An 18,732-nucleotide genomic window follows, 5' to 3' on the forward strand; every position below is an offset into this window, starting at 1 on the left:
GGGGTCCCTCTTACTAGCATAGTAAATATGAATGTGAATAATGCCGACCTGCTAGCACAAATGGAAATTTTAATTAAGACACTTTTACTCCCGGTACTAGAGAGAACTAGACTTATGAATCTAAAAATTGACAACCTAGAGACCAATATTAAAGATAATTCTTGTCTACTTAAAAAACTGGTTAGCCAACAGGCCAAGCTTTCGGTCTCTTCTAGTGGTTCTGGTCATTCTAACCCAAAACCCCCAGGCCATTCTGTTACCATTACCAAGGCTATCCCTACTGGGGCACTGTCAAATGTTAGCGACTCCAGACCGGTCCCTAAGGCCAGGACCTCAAAGCCACCTAGTGCACCAAATTTACCCTCCACCCCGGCTACCCAAACTGCTATACCCAAGAAGGCAAGTTTTAAATCCCATGATCATCCACTGTTATCTGCCCCCAAGCCTGTGAGTTCTGCACAGGCCTCCACTTCAGGGGTAGGCACTTTTAAACCAACTTCCCATCAAAATTCCAGTACTAGTGTTGCAGCAGGGTGTACACAACCATCGAAGAGAGTCTCCAGAAGAGGGCCCCCCCAGCAGATCTACCATTCGATGCCACACCATATACTATCGTCCTGACAGGTGTTGCACCCTTAAGGGATAGACAATCAGAATCACATGGAGATCTTATGAACAAAGTAGCCTTCTGGCTTAATAAAAATCGTCCCCTTCCACCCTCCTCTTCCACAAAGATACTGACAGTCCGCAGAGTTGATTGGGTGGGTTATTGCCCAAAGGACTTGGAAGGTGATTGTATTTTAATAAACTTCCGGGATCCTTGGGTGGTTGATTATATTCGTAGAGAGGCAAGATTTGGAAGAACAGGGGATGTACAGTCCTTAAGCTTGTCTTACTTCTACCCAAAAAGGTATGGCCCGCCCCCTCCCAGAAACTTTCCACCTCATAGACCGGTGGGGAGAAATGTGGTGGAGAGGTTTCCTAATTCGCCCTTCTACCCGTGCCTCTCGAACAGGTTTGATCCACTTTCTGGGTTGGAATGTGTTGATTGACTGGGGTATGTTTATGGTCTAGATAATTCTAGTAGTAGGGATTCTTTGGGTTGTAGCCTACCCACCACTGTGGAGGCTAATAGCAAGGACTATGCTGAAGTACATCTTAATTCACCTCCCCCAAGATCTAGTTCCCTTTTGAGGGTGAATGCTGAACTAGAAGAGGATAAGTGTACCCTTGTGGTAGCCCCATTTAGTAACCAAGTGGGGACAGCTAAAATAGTTTCCTGGAATATGGTAGGACTAAGGGGTCGTATAGATAGTGAAGATTGGGTTGATTTCATTGACTCCTTTGATATTGTCATTCTACAGGAAAGTTGGGCAGTTACCCCGATTCATAGGGTAGGGTACCTAACCTTTCACAAGCCGGCTTCACAGGGCCCTAAGGGTAGACCCTCAGGAGGGTTAGTGGTATGGATAGGACAGTCCATGGGGTTCAGCTTACTGGAGATTTCGGTAGATAATCCGGATCACCTGTGTGTTAAGTGTAGTAGAGGCAACAATAAGGACTTAATCCTCATACATATTTATGCTAGAGGACGACCTGGAGGTCGTAAACAGCCAGTTATAGACGATCTGGACTCACTCTTGAGGAGAATAGGCAGTGACAGTTTGATTCTGGTCGCTGGTGACCTGAACAGTTCATTTGAGCCTCTGAACAGTGTGGGGGAGGATCTAGGGGTTGATGAAGATATGGTATGGGACATCCCGCCCTTATCAATAACAAAGGGCGTCAAGGGCACCGAGGCAGCACTTTACTGGCAGGGTTTATGTTTAGAGTGGGGGCTGTGTGCTGCTAATGGACGCACGCCCTCCGATAAATCAGGCCAACCGACATTTAACAATGGGGTCTGTAAGAGTCGTATCGACTATTTCCTTGTTAAACTTGAGCTCTGGTCCCAGGTTATTGATATGGAGGTTGTGGTACGCCCAGAGAGCGACCATAACCCCCTTTCGTTGAGCCTCAAGCTTTTAGGTGTTGGAGATGGGCCTTCTATTACCACCTGCTCAACGTCAGAGGTTTTACTGTGTAATGACAGAAAAAGAGTAAAATGGTCTAGGGTAGTTGCAGACCCCTCCCTAATAAAAGGTATAGAGGAAGAAGTGGCAAAAACCCTGGCCGCTATGGTAGTTGCATCATCCTCCCAGGAGACTATCCCCCAGATTAGCGATCTTCACGACCAGTGCTTCGCGGAATTAAAAACTCTGCTAACAACCCCATTAATACCAAGGAAGGATAAAGTCCGGACAAAATGGTACAACAAAAGCTGTAGGGTAGCACACAGTAGACTGATCTTAGCGATCAAATCTAGAGACATTGCAGTTATCAGAACGGCCCGGCTATTCTATAAAAAAACGCTATGGGCCGCGAAGAAGGAGTGGGAGGACCGCCATTGGTCAGAGCTCCTTTCGGCATGTCTAACTTCAAACCAAATTAAGTTTTGGGAAATCGTTAAGTGGGGTGCGAACCAAGATTCCAAACCCCCCGCGAATCATGTCTCAGTGGAAGACTGGATGGATTTCTACTCATTGCAGTTTAGAGCTCCGGATGTGGATCAGGGTTTTCACCTAGAGTTGGACGTAGTCTTGCCTTCTAATCCTGTTTGTTCACTAGTTTTTAATATCTCTGATACGAAGTACGCTTTGGGTACAGTCCACTCAGGTAGAGCGCCTGGGATGGACGCAATACCCTCTGATCTTTTTATAATGAATTTAGACATTTGGGTTCCCTACATAACCATGCTTGTGAATGCAATCGCTGCAGGGGCAAGGATTCCGAATTCCTGGAAAGGGGCGGAGATTCTACCAGTATTTTAAAAAGGAGACCTCTCAGCCCCGGGGAATTATCGCCCCATAAGCCTGATAGATTCTATCCAAAAAATAGCTGCTAGGATGGTACTTGTGAGAATCCAGGGGTGGATGGAGCAAGAAAATATGTTGTCCCCTATGCAAGCTGGGTTTAGAGCAGGCACCAGCACCCTAGATCAGGTCTTTAGACTTAACATGTTGTTTTGGAAGGTAGTCAAGTTGGGTGGAGGCACTATCTATGCCGCTTTAGTAGACCTTAAATCGGCTTTCGATTTATTTCCCAGAGAGAAAATGTGGAAGTCCCTTAGACTCATGGGTCTGCCTCCTGAACATCTTGATTTAGTGATTAGACTTCACGAAGAAAATTTCGCCAAAGTGAGATGGGGTAAACAAGGTCAGGTGACTGACAGCTTCCCAGTTACACACGGTGTGCGACAGGGATGCGTGTTGGCACCCACCTTATTCCTTTTGTTTATCAATCAGGTTGTAAAATTCTTTTCTGATACCCCGACCGATGCACCATCTTTGGGCGGGTTTAAATACCCGATGTTGAATTTTGCAGATGACACCCTGCTTCTCTCAAAAACTCGTAGGGGGTTGCAAATAGCCCTCAGCAGGTTTGCTGAGTTTTGCAGGGTTAATGATCTGCAGATCAACACTGACAAAACAATATTTATGGTTTTCAGTAATAAAAGCCCCATTAAAACCTCTATTACTTTGAATGGTACCCTGATTGAGCAAGTGGATACAATGATGTACTTGGGTGTGACCCTGGACTACCGATTTAGCTGGAAACCCCAGATTGAGGCCCTTTATCTTAAGTTGGTCCGCCTCTCGGGCTGCTTATTACAGGAGCAAAAAAAGTCACTGACCAAACGTATTGTCCCGGTGATAAAAATTTATGCAGCGAAAATCAATACAGCCATATTATATGGCGCTGATGTGTGGGGGTACAAAGATCTGTCTCTCCTTGTCAAGGCACAAAACAAATTTTTGCTTAATCTGGTGGGTCTACCGCAATCTACACCCACCAAACCATTGTTGTTAGATTTGGGTTGCAAACCCTTCAATGACATGGCTCGGTTCCGCCTGGTGGCCCTATGGCGACGGCTCTGGACCACTCCAGAGCTTAGCCTATTCGCCAAGGAATTGGATGAAGTTAGGTCATTGTGGGGGGCTTCCCAAATCCCTTGGTTAAGGGAAGTAAAATCTGTGCTGGATGAGATGGGTCTCAACCACCTTTGGTCCAACCCGGGGGATTCCCTCTTTCCCTCCAAACAGGACTTCAAGGATTTATACTGGGCCACAATAAAACATCTAGCTGTGGCCCAGTCGGATGCTTCCAACCTAACTGGGCATTTTCTGGTTCTTAAACTGACCCCTTCTCTAGAATCCTACTGGGATGTGATCACTAAAACCCTCGACCGGAAACTATACCACCAGTTCCGTGTCGGATCACTCCCAGTCAATTCCTTTGCCGGGAAATGGCTTGGGAATACAAATCATACTTGTCCTTGGTGCCCTAATCACCCGGAAAGCTTGGGTCACTTTCTTTTTGCATGCCCAGCCTACCGCGTTCCACGGCTGAAATGGCTTAAACCCATATGTAAAAATCTTGAAATTAAAGGGTTTCTAGAAGCCATGAGGATATTTCGCTCTAATACATCTGAGATGGTGGTGGTTGGTGTGGCCAAGTATCTAGGCTGGGCCTGGATTATTCGAACTAGAAACCCCAATGTCTCTTAATGCCTATTTCACTTATATACTTTTTACACATTTTATACAGTGGATTGTTATCATAACTAGAAGTCTTTATTACACTGTCTATCGAATTGTTTAATATCTTTTTAAAATGAGGTAAACTTTTAGATAATGATTACTATAATGGTTTTACAAAATAATGGTGTTTTTCTATGTATTGTCTTTTATGAATTGATATTCGAAATAAAGACTTTTGAACTGAACTGATTTGATATTTGATATTTTTATATGTATTTTAAGGATGCTTCGTTGCCTTTGCAATGCTTAGATTACTTGAATTTTTTAAATATTTTTAGTAGTTATCACTCTTTTATATATCTTTGAGACAATTCTTCGTTATGAAGTTTCTTCTTCATCAAGTAATAACATCAATTCAACAAGTTTATTCCGATTTGAATTTTTGAATTTAAAAGTATTTATTGAGCGCTCGTATACCAGGCGGTTTCATGGCGCTGTTTCATGTGTTTAACTTTTTGTCACAGCCTTAAGAGGATCATGCCTAGCTACACCTTTACTATGTTATGTTTCTAAAGTTCTATGGAATGTTTTACTTGTGATGTAATATATGTCTCCAAAGGGCCGCATGTTGGGGCAGCAATAAAAGTTTTTGCATAATGTTATCCTCCATTGTCTTTAATGAAATCAAGATTCTCTCTGTATGTTAATCACCATTCATCCTCATTTGCCTAAGAAATAGGTTATGTTGCAGGATCACATTTTCGTACAGCATCTGTTAAATGGTCCCATTGTAGATACCGCCACTACATGTGGCAAGCCTCTTCCTCTAGCAAAAGAAACTAGATAATCACAGTGGTAACCTTTAGGAATTGGATGTTCTGGGCAACAAGAAGGGAAGGCAGGGCTTTTTTTCAATACACTACGGCATTACTTTAAACACCACAAGCACATGTAATGACTTCTTTTTTTTCTTCAGAGTTTTATAAAGTGCAGACCTAACCCGAAGGTATCGGGTATCAAAGCACTTTCCATGAGCATACGTTGCGTTACACAAGGACACATTCATTTTTGTAGGCACAGGGAGATTAAGTGATCTGCCCAGAATCACAGGATGTTGAGCATTCTCCCTAACCCATAGGTCACATCCTCTCCCCCACTTGTTATCCCAGAAGCCTGGAACGTCATGTCCGGAGAAGTAAAAGGATTAGGAATAGGGAGCTTGCCCTAAATTCAGAGATGAGCCATACTAGCTGAAGTAAAATGATGGCAGATTGCCATAATATCTCCCATTGGAGTACCAACTTGCTTATTTATCAAAATATCTGTTGCAGTAAACTCTTTATCTGAATCCGAACTATTCAGGGAATCAATAGAGGAAAAGGTATGAAACAGCCTGTGGTCCCTCACTACACTCACATGTAGTTGCCTGGTATTCAGTACTGAAATTCATAGAGTCCGGGTAAGGCAATAAAAATAATACCAATTTACGCCTAAAGAGTGAGCATCACCTATATTTATTCCAACAGCTGACCATGGCCAATGATAAGACTGCCTATGCTCTTTAAGAAGGTTTATGCACCTCTCAGAGCAACAGGCAGAACAAAAAACAACATCAAAGGGACGGATAGGTAGAAAGTATTACAAGACAAGTTAAAGAGAGGAACAAGGATCAGTTTGAGAGAAGTAGAGGGATGCAAGTATCTGTAAATTTGACCTATTCAGAGCAATTAGTCGGAATGAACTTCACTGTCACCAGGTACCTGAGCAGATGTTTTCTTGTACTTTGCTGCAATCTTCTTGATCCTGGGTTCATCAAGGAGGGATGGATCTTCAGGTTTGGCCCTAGTAAAGGTAATAGGAGAAGAAGTAGTGACAATTAGAAATGGCAGAATACATAAATCTTACGGGTTCACACTACAGGTATGTTTTAATTTTTCTTAGTGCTCTATTTTATAGATTTATAAATCTATACTACTATTATAAAGAGAGAACTGTGTCCTTTGAGGCGGGTAAACTCGAAAAGTACACCACCAATCACAACACCCAATACAGCGTTGGAAAGGGGAGGTCCAGGAGATGGACATAGGCTATATATATGGACACCATATACATTAAAAAGGGGGGGCGCCCTTAGTGGTAAAGTAGTCCCTTGTGAAAAGATGTGGGCGTTAACATTGTCAGAGGGGCAAGATGTGGGCGTTAACATTGTCCACGATGCGAGGAGATGTGGGTGTTAGATGTGGGCGTTAACATTGAGAGGGGCAAGATGTGGGCGTTAACAATGTCCACGATGCGAGGAGATGGTGCTAAACCAAACAGTATTACAACGTAATTGCAGTGCATCGTTCAAAGCCGCAATATTCACTGTCACACAAATTCTTCCAACACCATTCACGCTCCATTCATTCCAATGCTCACAGTGCAGTGTATTTCAAAGGTGCAATATTCCCTCGCACACACATCACTCGCACACACATTCACGCATTCGGGGAGGCTGATACATTCACCTGGGCGTGACCGTTGTATGAAGGGTGGTAGACTGACATCATGTAAGGGGCACGGCTTGCAAGCAACATTCGCGCGCTCGGGGCCTCGCATACACAAAGGGGCGCGGCTTTCACAGCCGACCAATCACGCCACATAACTCTCTAAACACATGCAGGGCTTGCGAGGAATCTTTTCAAAACGTTTCCACCATTAGACAAGCTCCCGCTTTGTCACAGGGGGATGACCTCAATCAAAAATGGGGCGGCTTTCATACAGTAGATAACAACGCCTTTCACATTACACAGCGTTTCAGGGCTTGAGCGAGTCAGTGTTCTTGCATTCTGAAGCTGAAAAAATTGTCACACGGAGATGAGATAAATTGAAAAAGGCAGGCTTTCGCACGTTTTAGGGCTTAAGCGAGTCAGCGTTCACCACTATAACAATCACAGTACTTGCGTTCAGAAGCTGCAGAAACAGCAAGGGATTCACTCGCCGCTATGTGTGTTACCACTGTAACCCTCCCAGTAATTGCGGCACTAAGGATAAAAGTTGAGTTCAGTGCTTAAAAAACATCCTAACAAACAAATAAACAGCACTTTGCAAGCTGGCACTATATCACAGTGTTCTGCACTGTAAACAAGATAAGCCACTTTCACAAGCAAGAATTTTGCTCGGCAACATCACCAAGGAGTAAATAAAATTTTGTGTTGTCACAAGCAAAAACATTCTCACAGGGGGGGGCAAGGACAAACAAGGAAACACGATTACCATTAACTCTGTTTACCACGAAATATTATTATGATTCTATATTTCTTCAGTAATAAGATTACACAATTTACTTTTCTGCCCCGGACAACGTCGGGACGGGCTGCTAGTAAATTATAAAGTGAGACAGGAAGAATAGAATGGAGTAGGGAAGGACTAGAAATGGATTGTTGAAAGCACAGTTATGTAAATGTAAATGTACAGGAATTTATATAGCGCAAATCACCGAGCGGTTTCTAAGCGCTTGCTTAGGGAACCCGTCCTGGTATTCCCCTGTGAGATAACCCCAGCAGGGTATTTGCAAGGTGAAAGCCAGGCATCCCGCCGCGAGGGGCCGTTGTGGAGATTAAGCAAGCTATTGCCCAGAGTCGCAGAGTGTGAACCCGTGAATCGAGTAGGCACCGGAGCGAGAATTGTCGAGTCCATGGACATTTTAGGACTCAAGACCCCGCCGAGCCGGGAATTGAACCCTGGTCCCGGGCTGACCTCTGCTTCCAGGTCTGCCTCCTCTAACCAGTGAGCCACACTTCTCCACGTTGCAGACCCAGTAATGCATATTGCAACACTGGGCAGTGCACAGAATGGCATAGGGCAGTGCAAGAGTCAATGCTGGACCTTGAACTGGCTGAAGGTACATGGGTAAGAAGGAGCAATGAACACTGTCTAAAAGTCTTCAATCTCCACATGTACAACAGACTTTGCTGTGCACCTCTCTGCTTATGCCCACCCTGCATGCTAATGTGCTTGACTCTAGTGTTCTCCAAGCACACAGTTGTGCTTGTTGGTGCTGAGGAGATGGGTAAAGCTGACTTAGTAAAAGGCACATCATGGAAGAGAGATACTGGTGCCGAAGTACAGCCCGCAGGAAAAGATCTGAAGGCAGCATCAAAGGATCCACTCGTTTTTCCTTTGTTTTTTGTGACCTTCTGCCTTCTGTTCCACTTGTTTTTTGTGCCCTTCTGTCCTCTGTTCCACTCGTTTTTTCCTCATTTTTTGTGCTCTTCTGTCTTCTGTTCCACTCGTTTTTTGTGCCCTTCCGCCTTCTGTTCCACTTGTTGTTTGTGCCCTTCTGCCCTCTGTGCCACTCATTTTCCCCTTGTTTCTGTGCCCCTTTTTCCTTCTGTTACCTTCGTTGTCCCTTGCCGCCCCCGCCGCTGCGTCCCCTGTGGACCCGCCCCCTGACTGCCCACTGCCCATTTGCTGCCCCCACCTCCCGCAACCCAGCTGCCCCTCCCACCTCCCCATATATGCCGGCCGAGAGCAACCCTTGACCCTACCAGGTAGGTCGCTCCCCCTCCGCACAGCACCGCCTGTGTCACACTGCCCCAGCCGCTGCTGCCGCTGCTAAGGACATTAAAGGCCCTCCACCACCTGCGCCTCATCCCTGGTGGCCAGTGGTAGGCCGTAGATAGGTTTGTTCATCCTCCGCTTTATTGCTTTCATTGTATTGCCAGTATTTTCATTGTTGTGTCTGTGACTGCTGTTGTCTGTCTTGCCTCGCTGCCTGTACGTGGTCCGTGCCCCTTTTTCTTCCCTCTGTTCCCTTCACTGACCCCATGCTCTCTCTGCCCGGTCTTTCCTTCTGTACCCCTCGCTGCCCCCGTGTCTCTGCCCGGTTTTCCCTTCTGTTCCCCTCGCTGCCCCCTTGCCTCTCTGCCCGTTCTGCCTTCTGTTCTCAGCTGCCCCTGTATTTCTGTATTCTGTATTTTGCCTCTGTGTCACTCATTTTTCCGGTATTTTCGGTGCCCTTTTTGCCTTCTGTGACACTCGTTTTTCCCTCGATTTGTGCCTCTTTTGCCTTCTGTTCCACTCGTTTTTTGTGCCCTTCTGCCCTCTGTTCCACTCGTTTTTTGTGCCCTCTGAGCCACTCGTTTTTCCCCCTTTTTTGTCCTTCTGCCCTCTGTTCCGCTCGTTTTTTTTGTGCCCTTCTGCCCTCTGTGGCATTTGTTTTCCCTTGTTTTTGTGCCCCTTTTGCCTTTTGTCCCACTCGTTTTTTGTGCCCTTCTGCCCTCTGTTCCACTCGTTTTTTTGTGCCCTTCTGCCTTCTGTCCACTAATTTTTTGTGCGTTTCTGCCCTCTGTTCCACTCATTTTTTTGTGCCCTTCTGCCCTCTGTGCCACTCGTTTCTCCCTCTTTTTTGTCCTTCTGCCCTCTGTTCCACTTGTTTTTTCTGTGCCCTTCTGCCCTCTGTGGCACTCGTATTTCCCTTGTTTTTGTGCCCCTTTTGCCTTCTGGTCCACTCGTTTTTTTGTGCCCTTTTGCCTTCTGTTCCACTCGTTTTTTGTTCGCTTCTGCCCTCTGTTCCACTTGTTTTTTTGTGCCCTTCTGCCCTCTGTGCCACTCGTTTTTCCCTGGTTTCTGTGCATCTTTTTCCTTTTATTACCTTTGTTGTCCCTCACCACCCTCGCCGCTGTGTCCCCTGTGGCCCAGCCCCCCTGACTTCCCACTGCTCATTCTCTGACCCGCCTCCCACCTCCCAGCTGCTCCTCCGTCGCAAGCCCGTCTGAGCCTGGACCACGCCCAGCGCCAGAACCCCTGGCCTCCGCACCCGCCACGACGACCGCAGCTACTACAACGCCAGCACTCTGCACGCTCTCAACTCCGGTCAGAGCCATACCTGCTTCAAGGTCGCCCCAAAACGCACACACGGCACCTTCACCTGCCGAAACTGCAGCTACACCAGCCTCAGAGCCTACAAAACACCCGCCAAGAAAGACCCCAACCACCTCCGATGCATACTACTGAACACCTGCTCCGCACGCAAGCATGCCGTCGAGCTCTGGGACCTGCTCGACACAACATCCCTGGACGTCGCCTTCTTGACAGAGACCTGGTTTAACGACTCCTCCGCACCCGACATTGCCATAGCCATCCCAGACGGCTACAAGATCACCCGCAGAGACCGCACCAACGGAGTCGGAGGAGGAATCGCCATAGTCCACAAGAACAGAATCAGGGTCTCGACTAGCATCGACGATGCACTCAGCACCGCCTAACACATGCATTTACAGATCAACACAGACCCTAACTCTACCCTCAGAGGCACCCTTGTCTACCGACCCACCGGACCCGGCCCCCAGTTCAGCGACTCCCTTGCCAACTTGATCAGCACGCATGCCCTGACCTCCACCGACTACATCCTCCTCGGAGACCTGATCTTTCACCTTGAGAACAACAACGAAAACAACTCCACACCCCTGATCGATAACCTCGCCAACCTCGGGTAGAAGAAACTTGTCACAACGCCCAACCACTCCGCTGGCCACATGCTTGACCCTGTCTTCCCCTCAAGCCTGCACATCTCTGTCAGCCACATCACCGTACTCCTCTGAACCTACCACCGCTGCATCCACTTCACCTTCCAGAAACCCACCACACACCACCGCAAGCAACAGATCCCCCGCCGCTGCTGGAGCATAATCGCCGAAGACCAACTACACACAAACCTCGCTCTCAGCCCACCCACTGAACCCTCCAACACCGACAACGCTGGCCACAGTCTCAAACGCTGGATCGAGGACTGCGCCAACTCCCTCGACCCGGTGAATAAACCCCCCACAGAGACACCAGCAAGAGGGCCAGCTGGTTCACCCCAGAACTCCTAGCCTCCAAGCAAGCCTGCCAGAAACTAGAGAAGAAATGGTACAGTGAACAAACTCTGGACAGCCACGCAGCACACAAGGACGCCATCCGTATCCACCACCACCTCATCAGGGCAGCCAAGAGGACCTCCTTCAAAGACCGCCTCGACAGCAACATACACAATAGCAAGGAGCTCTTCAACATCGTGAAGGAACTTTCCAACCCCAGCTCCAACACCAACGACATCCCGCCATTGCAAGCCCTGTGCAACTCCTTTGCCACCTTCTTCCACCGCAAGATAGCAGACATCCACAACAGCTTCAACACCCAGACAGCCCCAACAGACAGCAACACAACAGACCCTCCGCACACCATCGACCACGACCCCCTGCTAGCCTGGGCCAGCATGAGCATCGACGACACCATCAAGACCATGCGCACAATCCACTCCGGGTCTCCGTCAGACCCATTCCTGCACCACGTCTTCAACAGAGCAAGCAGCTCCATCGCACCCCACCTGCGCAACGTCATCAATCTCGCCCTCAAGACCGCAACCTTCCCTGAGATCTGGAAACACGCTGAGATAAACGCCCTACTCAAAAAACCTAAGGCAGATCCAAGAGACCTCAAGAACTTCTGGCCCATCTCTCTGCTCCCCTTCTTGGCCAAGGTCATTGAGAAAACCGTCAATAGACAGGTAACCTGATACCTCGAAGAAAACAGAATCCTGGACCTATCCCATTCAGGGTTCCACAGCACCACAGCACCGAGACTGCTCGAATTGCGGCCACCCAGGACCCTGCTGGACAACGGCTGGATCGCAGCACTCATCCTCCTAGACCTCTCTTCCGCCTTCGACACTGTCTGCCACCGCACACTATGCACACGCCGCAGGGATATGACACAAGGCTCTGGATTGGACCACCTCATTCCTCTCCGGCAGAACCCAGAGCGTCCACCTCCCCCATTCCATTCCAAAGCCTCTGAGATCATCTGAAGCGTAACCCAGGGATCCTCCCTCAGCCTGACGCTGTTCAACATTTACATGGCCCCGCTCGCACACGTAGCTGGACAGCACGACCTCAACATAATCTCCTATGCTCACAACACTCAGCTGATCCTCTCCCTCACCAAGGACCCCATCACCGCCAAAGCCAACCTCCACGAAGGAATGAAGGCCGTCGCCGACTGGATGAAGACGTCTGAAGCTGAACTCGGACAAGATGGAGGTCCTCATCCTCGGCTCCAACCCTTCAGCCTGGGACGACTCCTGGTGGCCGACGGCATGGGGGCAGCCTGACACCCACCGACCACGCACGCAACCTGGGAATCATCCTTGAATCAACGCTCTCAATGACCAAGCAAGTCAACGCCGTCTCCTCCTCCTGCTTCGACACCCTCCGCATGCTCCGGAAGATCTACAGATAGATCCCGACAGATACAAGAAAGACAGTCACCCAGGCCCTCGTCAGCAGCAGACTCGACTAAGGAAACGCCTCTACGTGGGAGCCCCGACCAAGCTCATCAAATGACTACAACGTATCCAAAACGCCTCGGCACGACCGATCCTCAGCGTCCCACGCCATGACCACATCACCCCCCACCTGAGAAACCTGCACTGGCTCCCCGTCAATAAGAGGATATCCTTCAAGCTCCTCACCAAAGCACACCAGGCACTCCACAAGACCGGCCCAGCCTACCTCAACAGACGGCTCTCCTTCTACATCCTCAACCACCAGCTATGCTCCGCCGACCTCTCCCTTGCCACTGTCCCGGGCATCCGAAGAACAACCACTGGTGGGAGATCCTTCTCCCACCTCGCCGCCAAGACATGAAACACCCTCCCACTGAGCCTACGACAGACCCAAGACCTATTGACCTTCAGGAGGATACTCAAGACATGGCTCTTCGATCAGTAGCGCTCCCCCCTCCCCCCCAGTGCCTTGAGATCCTCGCGGGTATGTAGCGTGCTTTACAAATGATTGATTGATTAAAAGGATTACAAACGTGGAGGCAACTTTGGAGAGAGAGAAGTCAATATTTTCCCCCTAACTTCATGTTTATTAAGGTGTTTGAGGATTACTGATCAAGGGACTCATATTTACAAGTTGACCAGTTAACTTCACATCACAGTGCTCGGTTCTAAGGCTTTTCCTTCACAAGCAATGTGCTATTGTACTTTAATCTATTGGTCAACATGGCCCTCTTTTTATGCCTCAACAAAACATGGGTCATTACGTTTCTAAACTTCAAAATCATGCAAAGTGTCAGGAGTTCAAGCTTCATAAATATTTATTCTTCATTCCACCGGAACAAGGCATTATTGGACGTCACCTACCCAGTCGGCTTATAGCCAGACTTCCTTTCGTCTCTCCTGTTGTCTCTTCCCTCATCCCCCCTCTATTTATGTCTCTCCTTCTCTCCTCTCTCAATGTATTGAGACTGAACTATTTTGTCTGATGCCTGATGGAGCTACCTGATTTAGCCATAGGGGAAATGGGCCGTGGACTCCCTCCTTGGTCATCATCTACCCAGTCTGCCTTTAGACAGACTTAATTTCGTCTCTCCTTGTTGTCTCTTCCCCTACGCTCCATTTATTTTGCCCTCCATGTTTTTTAAATGTTTCCCATTGAGACCTAGCTATTTGGCCAAAGCCTGGTGGAGCTACCTGATAGCTATAGAGGAGATGGGTTTTGGGACTTCCCCCTCGACCGTCACCTACCCAGCCGGACTTTGGGCAGACTTTCCTTTGTCTTTCTGCCGAATCTCCCTCCCACCCCTTTACCCTTACCCCCTTCCCCTCTACACTTAAGTTATCTCGTTTTCTGTGCTCTTGTAATTGTTTGTCTAGCAACTGATGTAAATTGGAACTGATGTAATCTTGTAATTTTGTGGAACCTCATGAAAAGCGCTTGGATACATCTGGGTCTAGCCAGCCCTATATAAAAATAAAAAATAAAATACTAATTATTAGAAATTAATGCATTGCCTAAATCTGTCTTAAGTAAACAATTTATACATAGCTTACATTTTAAATTATAATCATTGATTGTAATAAATTAGATACGGTGGCCGACATTGGCCTGAAACACAGTGATGAAGCTTTCTGAATTTCTGGGACAGACAGCCATCATTCTGATAAGAAGGTATTTCAACCAGTACATAATCCAGCTTTCAGTGTCATTAAAGGGGCTTGAAACTGATCAACTACAGATGGACCCACAGATATCACTTATATCTTCTTACAGAGCAAGAGATTTGATCTTTTTTTATCCCAGAGACGATTTATCACATATAGAAATCCATCTCATGTGATCAAGGTAATTTAGCCTTTGATTCTGGTATTGCAGTACTTGCGCAAATTCCTTCTGAAAACGAGCTCTCCTTTTGCTTTCTCTTCCTTGTATAGACAATCATATCTGTCCATAACAAATTATCCCACTCACATAACTAGATATTGGAACAAAAAGCAATTCGTTATGAAGTTGCACTTTATGATTAGAGTGATTTTACCAAATATAAACAGATATGTCAAAGAAACGCTTCTCAGAAAAAAAAATGATATGTTTAGATCAAGCATGGTCAAGCGTGGTGTCATATGATCTTAAACAATAATGAACACGCGAAAATAAACCATTTCTCCGAGCATTATGTGGGAAAATAGTTGTCTTCTGCCAAATGCTGTGTATATATGTAATTTGTATATTGAAGCCTCAAGATGTGTTTGTATTTTTATGGAGCATTGTAATATATTGTGATTTTAAATGTGTATATATTATCTGTGTTTGGTAGCCCCGAAAGGAGTCCTGAGACGGGACGAAGTGCGTTGGTTATGTTTTGAAGTTTTAAAAAGAATAAAGTATTTAAAAATAAATTGACCAACATGTCTCCATTAAACTATTTGTGATCATTTGAAATGTGAAAGACACATTTTGTTGTTCAATTTATACTATTGGACAAAGTGTGTGCTGATCATCCTGTCGCTAATGTATGTGTGAATTGTATTCAGTAACTTGGGAAATAGGAGGTTATTTTCCCATGATCTGTGCACTACATAGACAACATCCCTACAGCGTAACAAATGCGGTACCATATGTCTAAGGCCTTGCTGTAAATCTCTTATTATGGACAAGTATAATAAAATGAATGTTGTTTTGAAAATGAAGATTCAGCACAAAGAGGTTGGCTGGATCAAAGTTAGTAGTACTGCCCAAGAGTGCAAGGAGCCTGTACTTGTGTTAGAATTGGGGTTTCTGGTTGGCAGAGGTATGCAGCCTGTCCAAGCAGGAACCAACACTCTAGTCAGGGTAAGCTATATGCACACTAAAAGATAACCTGTGCTCAACCTTTGGTAGATTGGGCCAGAGCAGTCAGGCTAATCTAAAAAAGCAATGTGTAAAGTATTGGTGCAACACACACACACACTAACATAATGAAAGCACCACATAAATACTCCACACAGGGTTAGAAAAATAGATTACATTTTCATGAGAAACATAAGACCAAAATGACATATATTGAATAATTAGAACTGGAGATATGAGTTTTTGAAGATTGAATGAAAATATAGTTCTTAGAGTCATAAAGTGCCAACCAGGGACATCTAGTTGCGCTAGGCTGGGGTAAATCCAAAGTTCAGGAAAATTGTGATAGAGGGCAGGTACTGCTGCAAAAGTACCATAGATGAAGGAAGCATCGATGTTGAAAACTCAATGCGCATAGTGAAAGAGATGCCTTGCTGCTGTTGATCCCATGGATTGCGACAACTTGGCAAGGTACTAATCACAGATGGCAGAGCCAGGTGCTTTTGCAGGGTCGTAGGAAGTGTTTGACGGCCCTGAGAATTCAAAATAGGGGACAAGCCAGCAAGAACTTGGAGTCACTCTGGGTTCAAATGAGATGGGTCCAGTTCTGGGTTCAAATGAGATGGGTCCAGTCATTTTCATCAGCAGGGCAAAGGGTAGCAAGTAGCTGGCAACAGGCAGCACACCAGAGCAGAAAAGCAGTTCTTCTAGAGCATCAGTCCCACAGAGTGGCAGTCCTTGTAGCAGCACAGCAGTCCTGCTAGAGGTCTTCACTAGTTTAGTAGTGTATTGTCTTGGTAGGGTCAGAGCCCCAGTAGCTATACCCAGTTGTGCCATTAAAGTGGGGGTGACTTCAAAGAAGGGTATTTGAAGTGCACACTGGTCATTTTCTTCCCAGCCCTGGCTCCAGAATATCAGTAGGGGGGAAGCAGTCCTTTGTGTGAGAAACAGGGCAATACCTATTCAGGTGTGAGTTTCAGCTCACCTTTCGCTTCCTGTCCAGGAAACGCTATCTGAATGCAGATGAAAGAAGATGGGTTCTCTGTCACACCTAATCTTTTTGTGTTTTTGGCTGTCTAGAGGGAATGTGCAAAATGTAGCTGTCACCCACCCCAAACATATATTGGAGATAGGCTGCAGGCACACAGAGCAATAAGAACAGAGAAATGTCCACTTTCTAAAAGTGGCATTGTTAAAACAGTAATGATAACTCCGGGCCCGATTCACAGAACTAACTTAAGACAAAATCCTAAACTTACTACTTTTGGTATTCACAGAAGTTAGGATTTGTCTTAAGACAGACTTAAGACAGACTTAAGACAGACTTAAGTTAGGATTATGTCTTAAGTCTGTCTTAAGTCTGTCTTAAGACAAAATCCTAACTTCTGTGAATACCAAAAGTAGTATGTTTAGGAATTTGTCTTAAGTTAGTTCTGTGAATTGGGCCCTCCAACTTTATCAGTGAAGAGGATTCATCATTACCATTCCAAGGATATAAAACCTGATGCAGCCACACTGCCACTCCTTTTCATTCAGGAATTACAGCTTAAAAGTGTATTGAGGAATTGTCAATGCTAACCTCGGAGAGGAGTAGGCCTCACTAGTGAAAAATGAATTTGGGTGTTTGTTACTACCAGGACATGCAGAGCGTAGCAGTACATGTCCTACTTCTTAGTTACACAGCATCCTGCCCTATGGGCTACCTAGGGCCTACGTTGGGGTTGGCTTAAGTTTAATTAAAGGGGATTTTCAGGCTTGGCGAGTAGCTTTAAATGCCAAGTTAAAGTGGCAGTAAACTGTTCACACAAGCCCAGCAATGGCAGGCCTGAGACAGGTTGAAAAGACTACTTATGTGGGTGTGCATGTGCTGCAGGCCCACTAGTACCATTTAAGTAACAGGCCCTCGGTATATGGTATATCTTTTTACATGGAACTTAAAAGTAAACTAAATATTTCAACTGTGTATTTTCCAAAGTTACCACATTTAGCAGAGAATTACATACATTTTAGAACTGGTCAGCAACGGTAAAGGGCTCAGAGTCCTAAAACAAGAAGAATCAGCATAAAGAGGAGGTAAACACACAAACATGTTGGTGGAAGACAACCCTAAGATAAAGATCCAACAGCATGCTTGTTATGAGAGGTTGATACAAGTTTGCATACAGAACAGTGGTGTCAAAAATGCTGAAATTGAACTTTTAGTGGCTTCTTGTCTCAGTTCGTTCTTAGTTTACATTAGGATATTAGCTCTATTATACAGCAGAATGGAATTTGTTGGCAGTTGAAGTCCCTAGATGAGATTTTGCTTTATGTGAGATGTTGATGTGACAATTTGGAGGCAAAGCAGAATAAGATTAAGGAGAAATACATATTGGCTCAGAATGGTCCATATGTGGCAGGTTTCTGGGTATAAATCTACCCCTGATGTTGGTTTCAAGGTGGTGGACAAATAGCACATACAGGAACTTTTTGTCCACAAGGCAAAAGAATAGTTGTTGATTAAAACACAGAGATGCACATAAACATGTTGATGAACACTTCTGCTTATTTAATTTGTAACATAGCGGCAATGGAAACGAGAATGTAGATTACACCCAAATCGATGCAAAATGATGCTCAAATGCCTAATATGAATGGCAATACGCTCCAAGCCCCAAAGATGCAACAAGATATGGGTACACAAATATACAAATTGAATCCAATCCCAAAGGTTCTGTAGAGTACCCCAAGGTTCATCCCTCAGCCCTACCCTCTTCAACCTGTACATGACCCCTTTCACAGACATTGTTTTATAGCACAACATCACCATCATCTCCTACGCTGACGACACTCAGCTCATCCTTTCACTCACACCTAACCCCACCTTGACAAAGACTAACTTCCACAACTTCATGAAGAACATCGCAGCATGGATGAAAGACAACGGCCTAAAACTCAGCAAGGACAAAACGGAAGTCCTGATCTTCGTCAGACACCCCGACCTTTGGAACAACTCCTGGTGGTCAGAGGAAATT

General features: G+C 45.9%; 1 protein-coding gene across 2 annotated transcripts in view; it reads right to left on the minus strand.

Annotated features, from left to right (window-relative positions):
• The window catches only part of LOC147734740 (aldo-keto reductase family 1 member B1-like), a 293,902-nt gene that overhangs the window by 106,431 nt on the left and 168,739 nt on the right, over positions 1-18,732 (minus strand). For both annotated transcript variants that reach the window (XM_086953025.1, XM_086953026.1), the window contains exon 7: positions 6,341-6,422. In XM_086953025.1, the coding sequence (XP_086809151.1) occupies positions 6,341-6,422 (82 nt within the window). The remainder of the gene's footprint in view (positions 1-6,340; positions 6,423-18,732) is intronic.

Source organism: Lissotriton vulgaris, chromosome 1_2 (genome assembly GCF_964263255.1).
Source record: "Lissotriton vulgaris chromosome 1_2, aLisVul1.2, whole genome shotgun sequence".
NCBI classification, from domain to species: Eukaryota; Metazoa; Chordata; class Amphibia; order Caudata; family Salamandridae; genus Lissotriton; species Lissotriton vulgaris.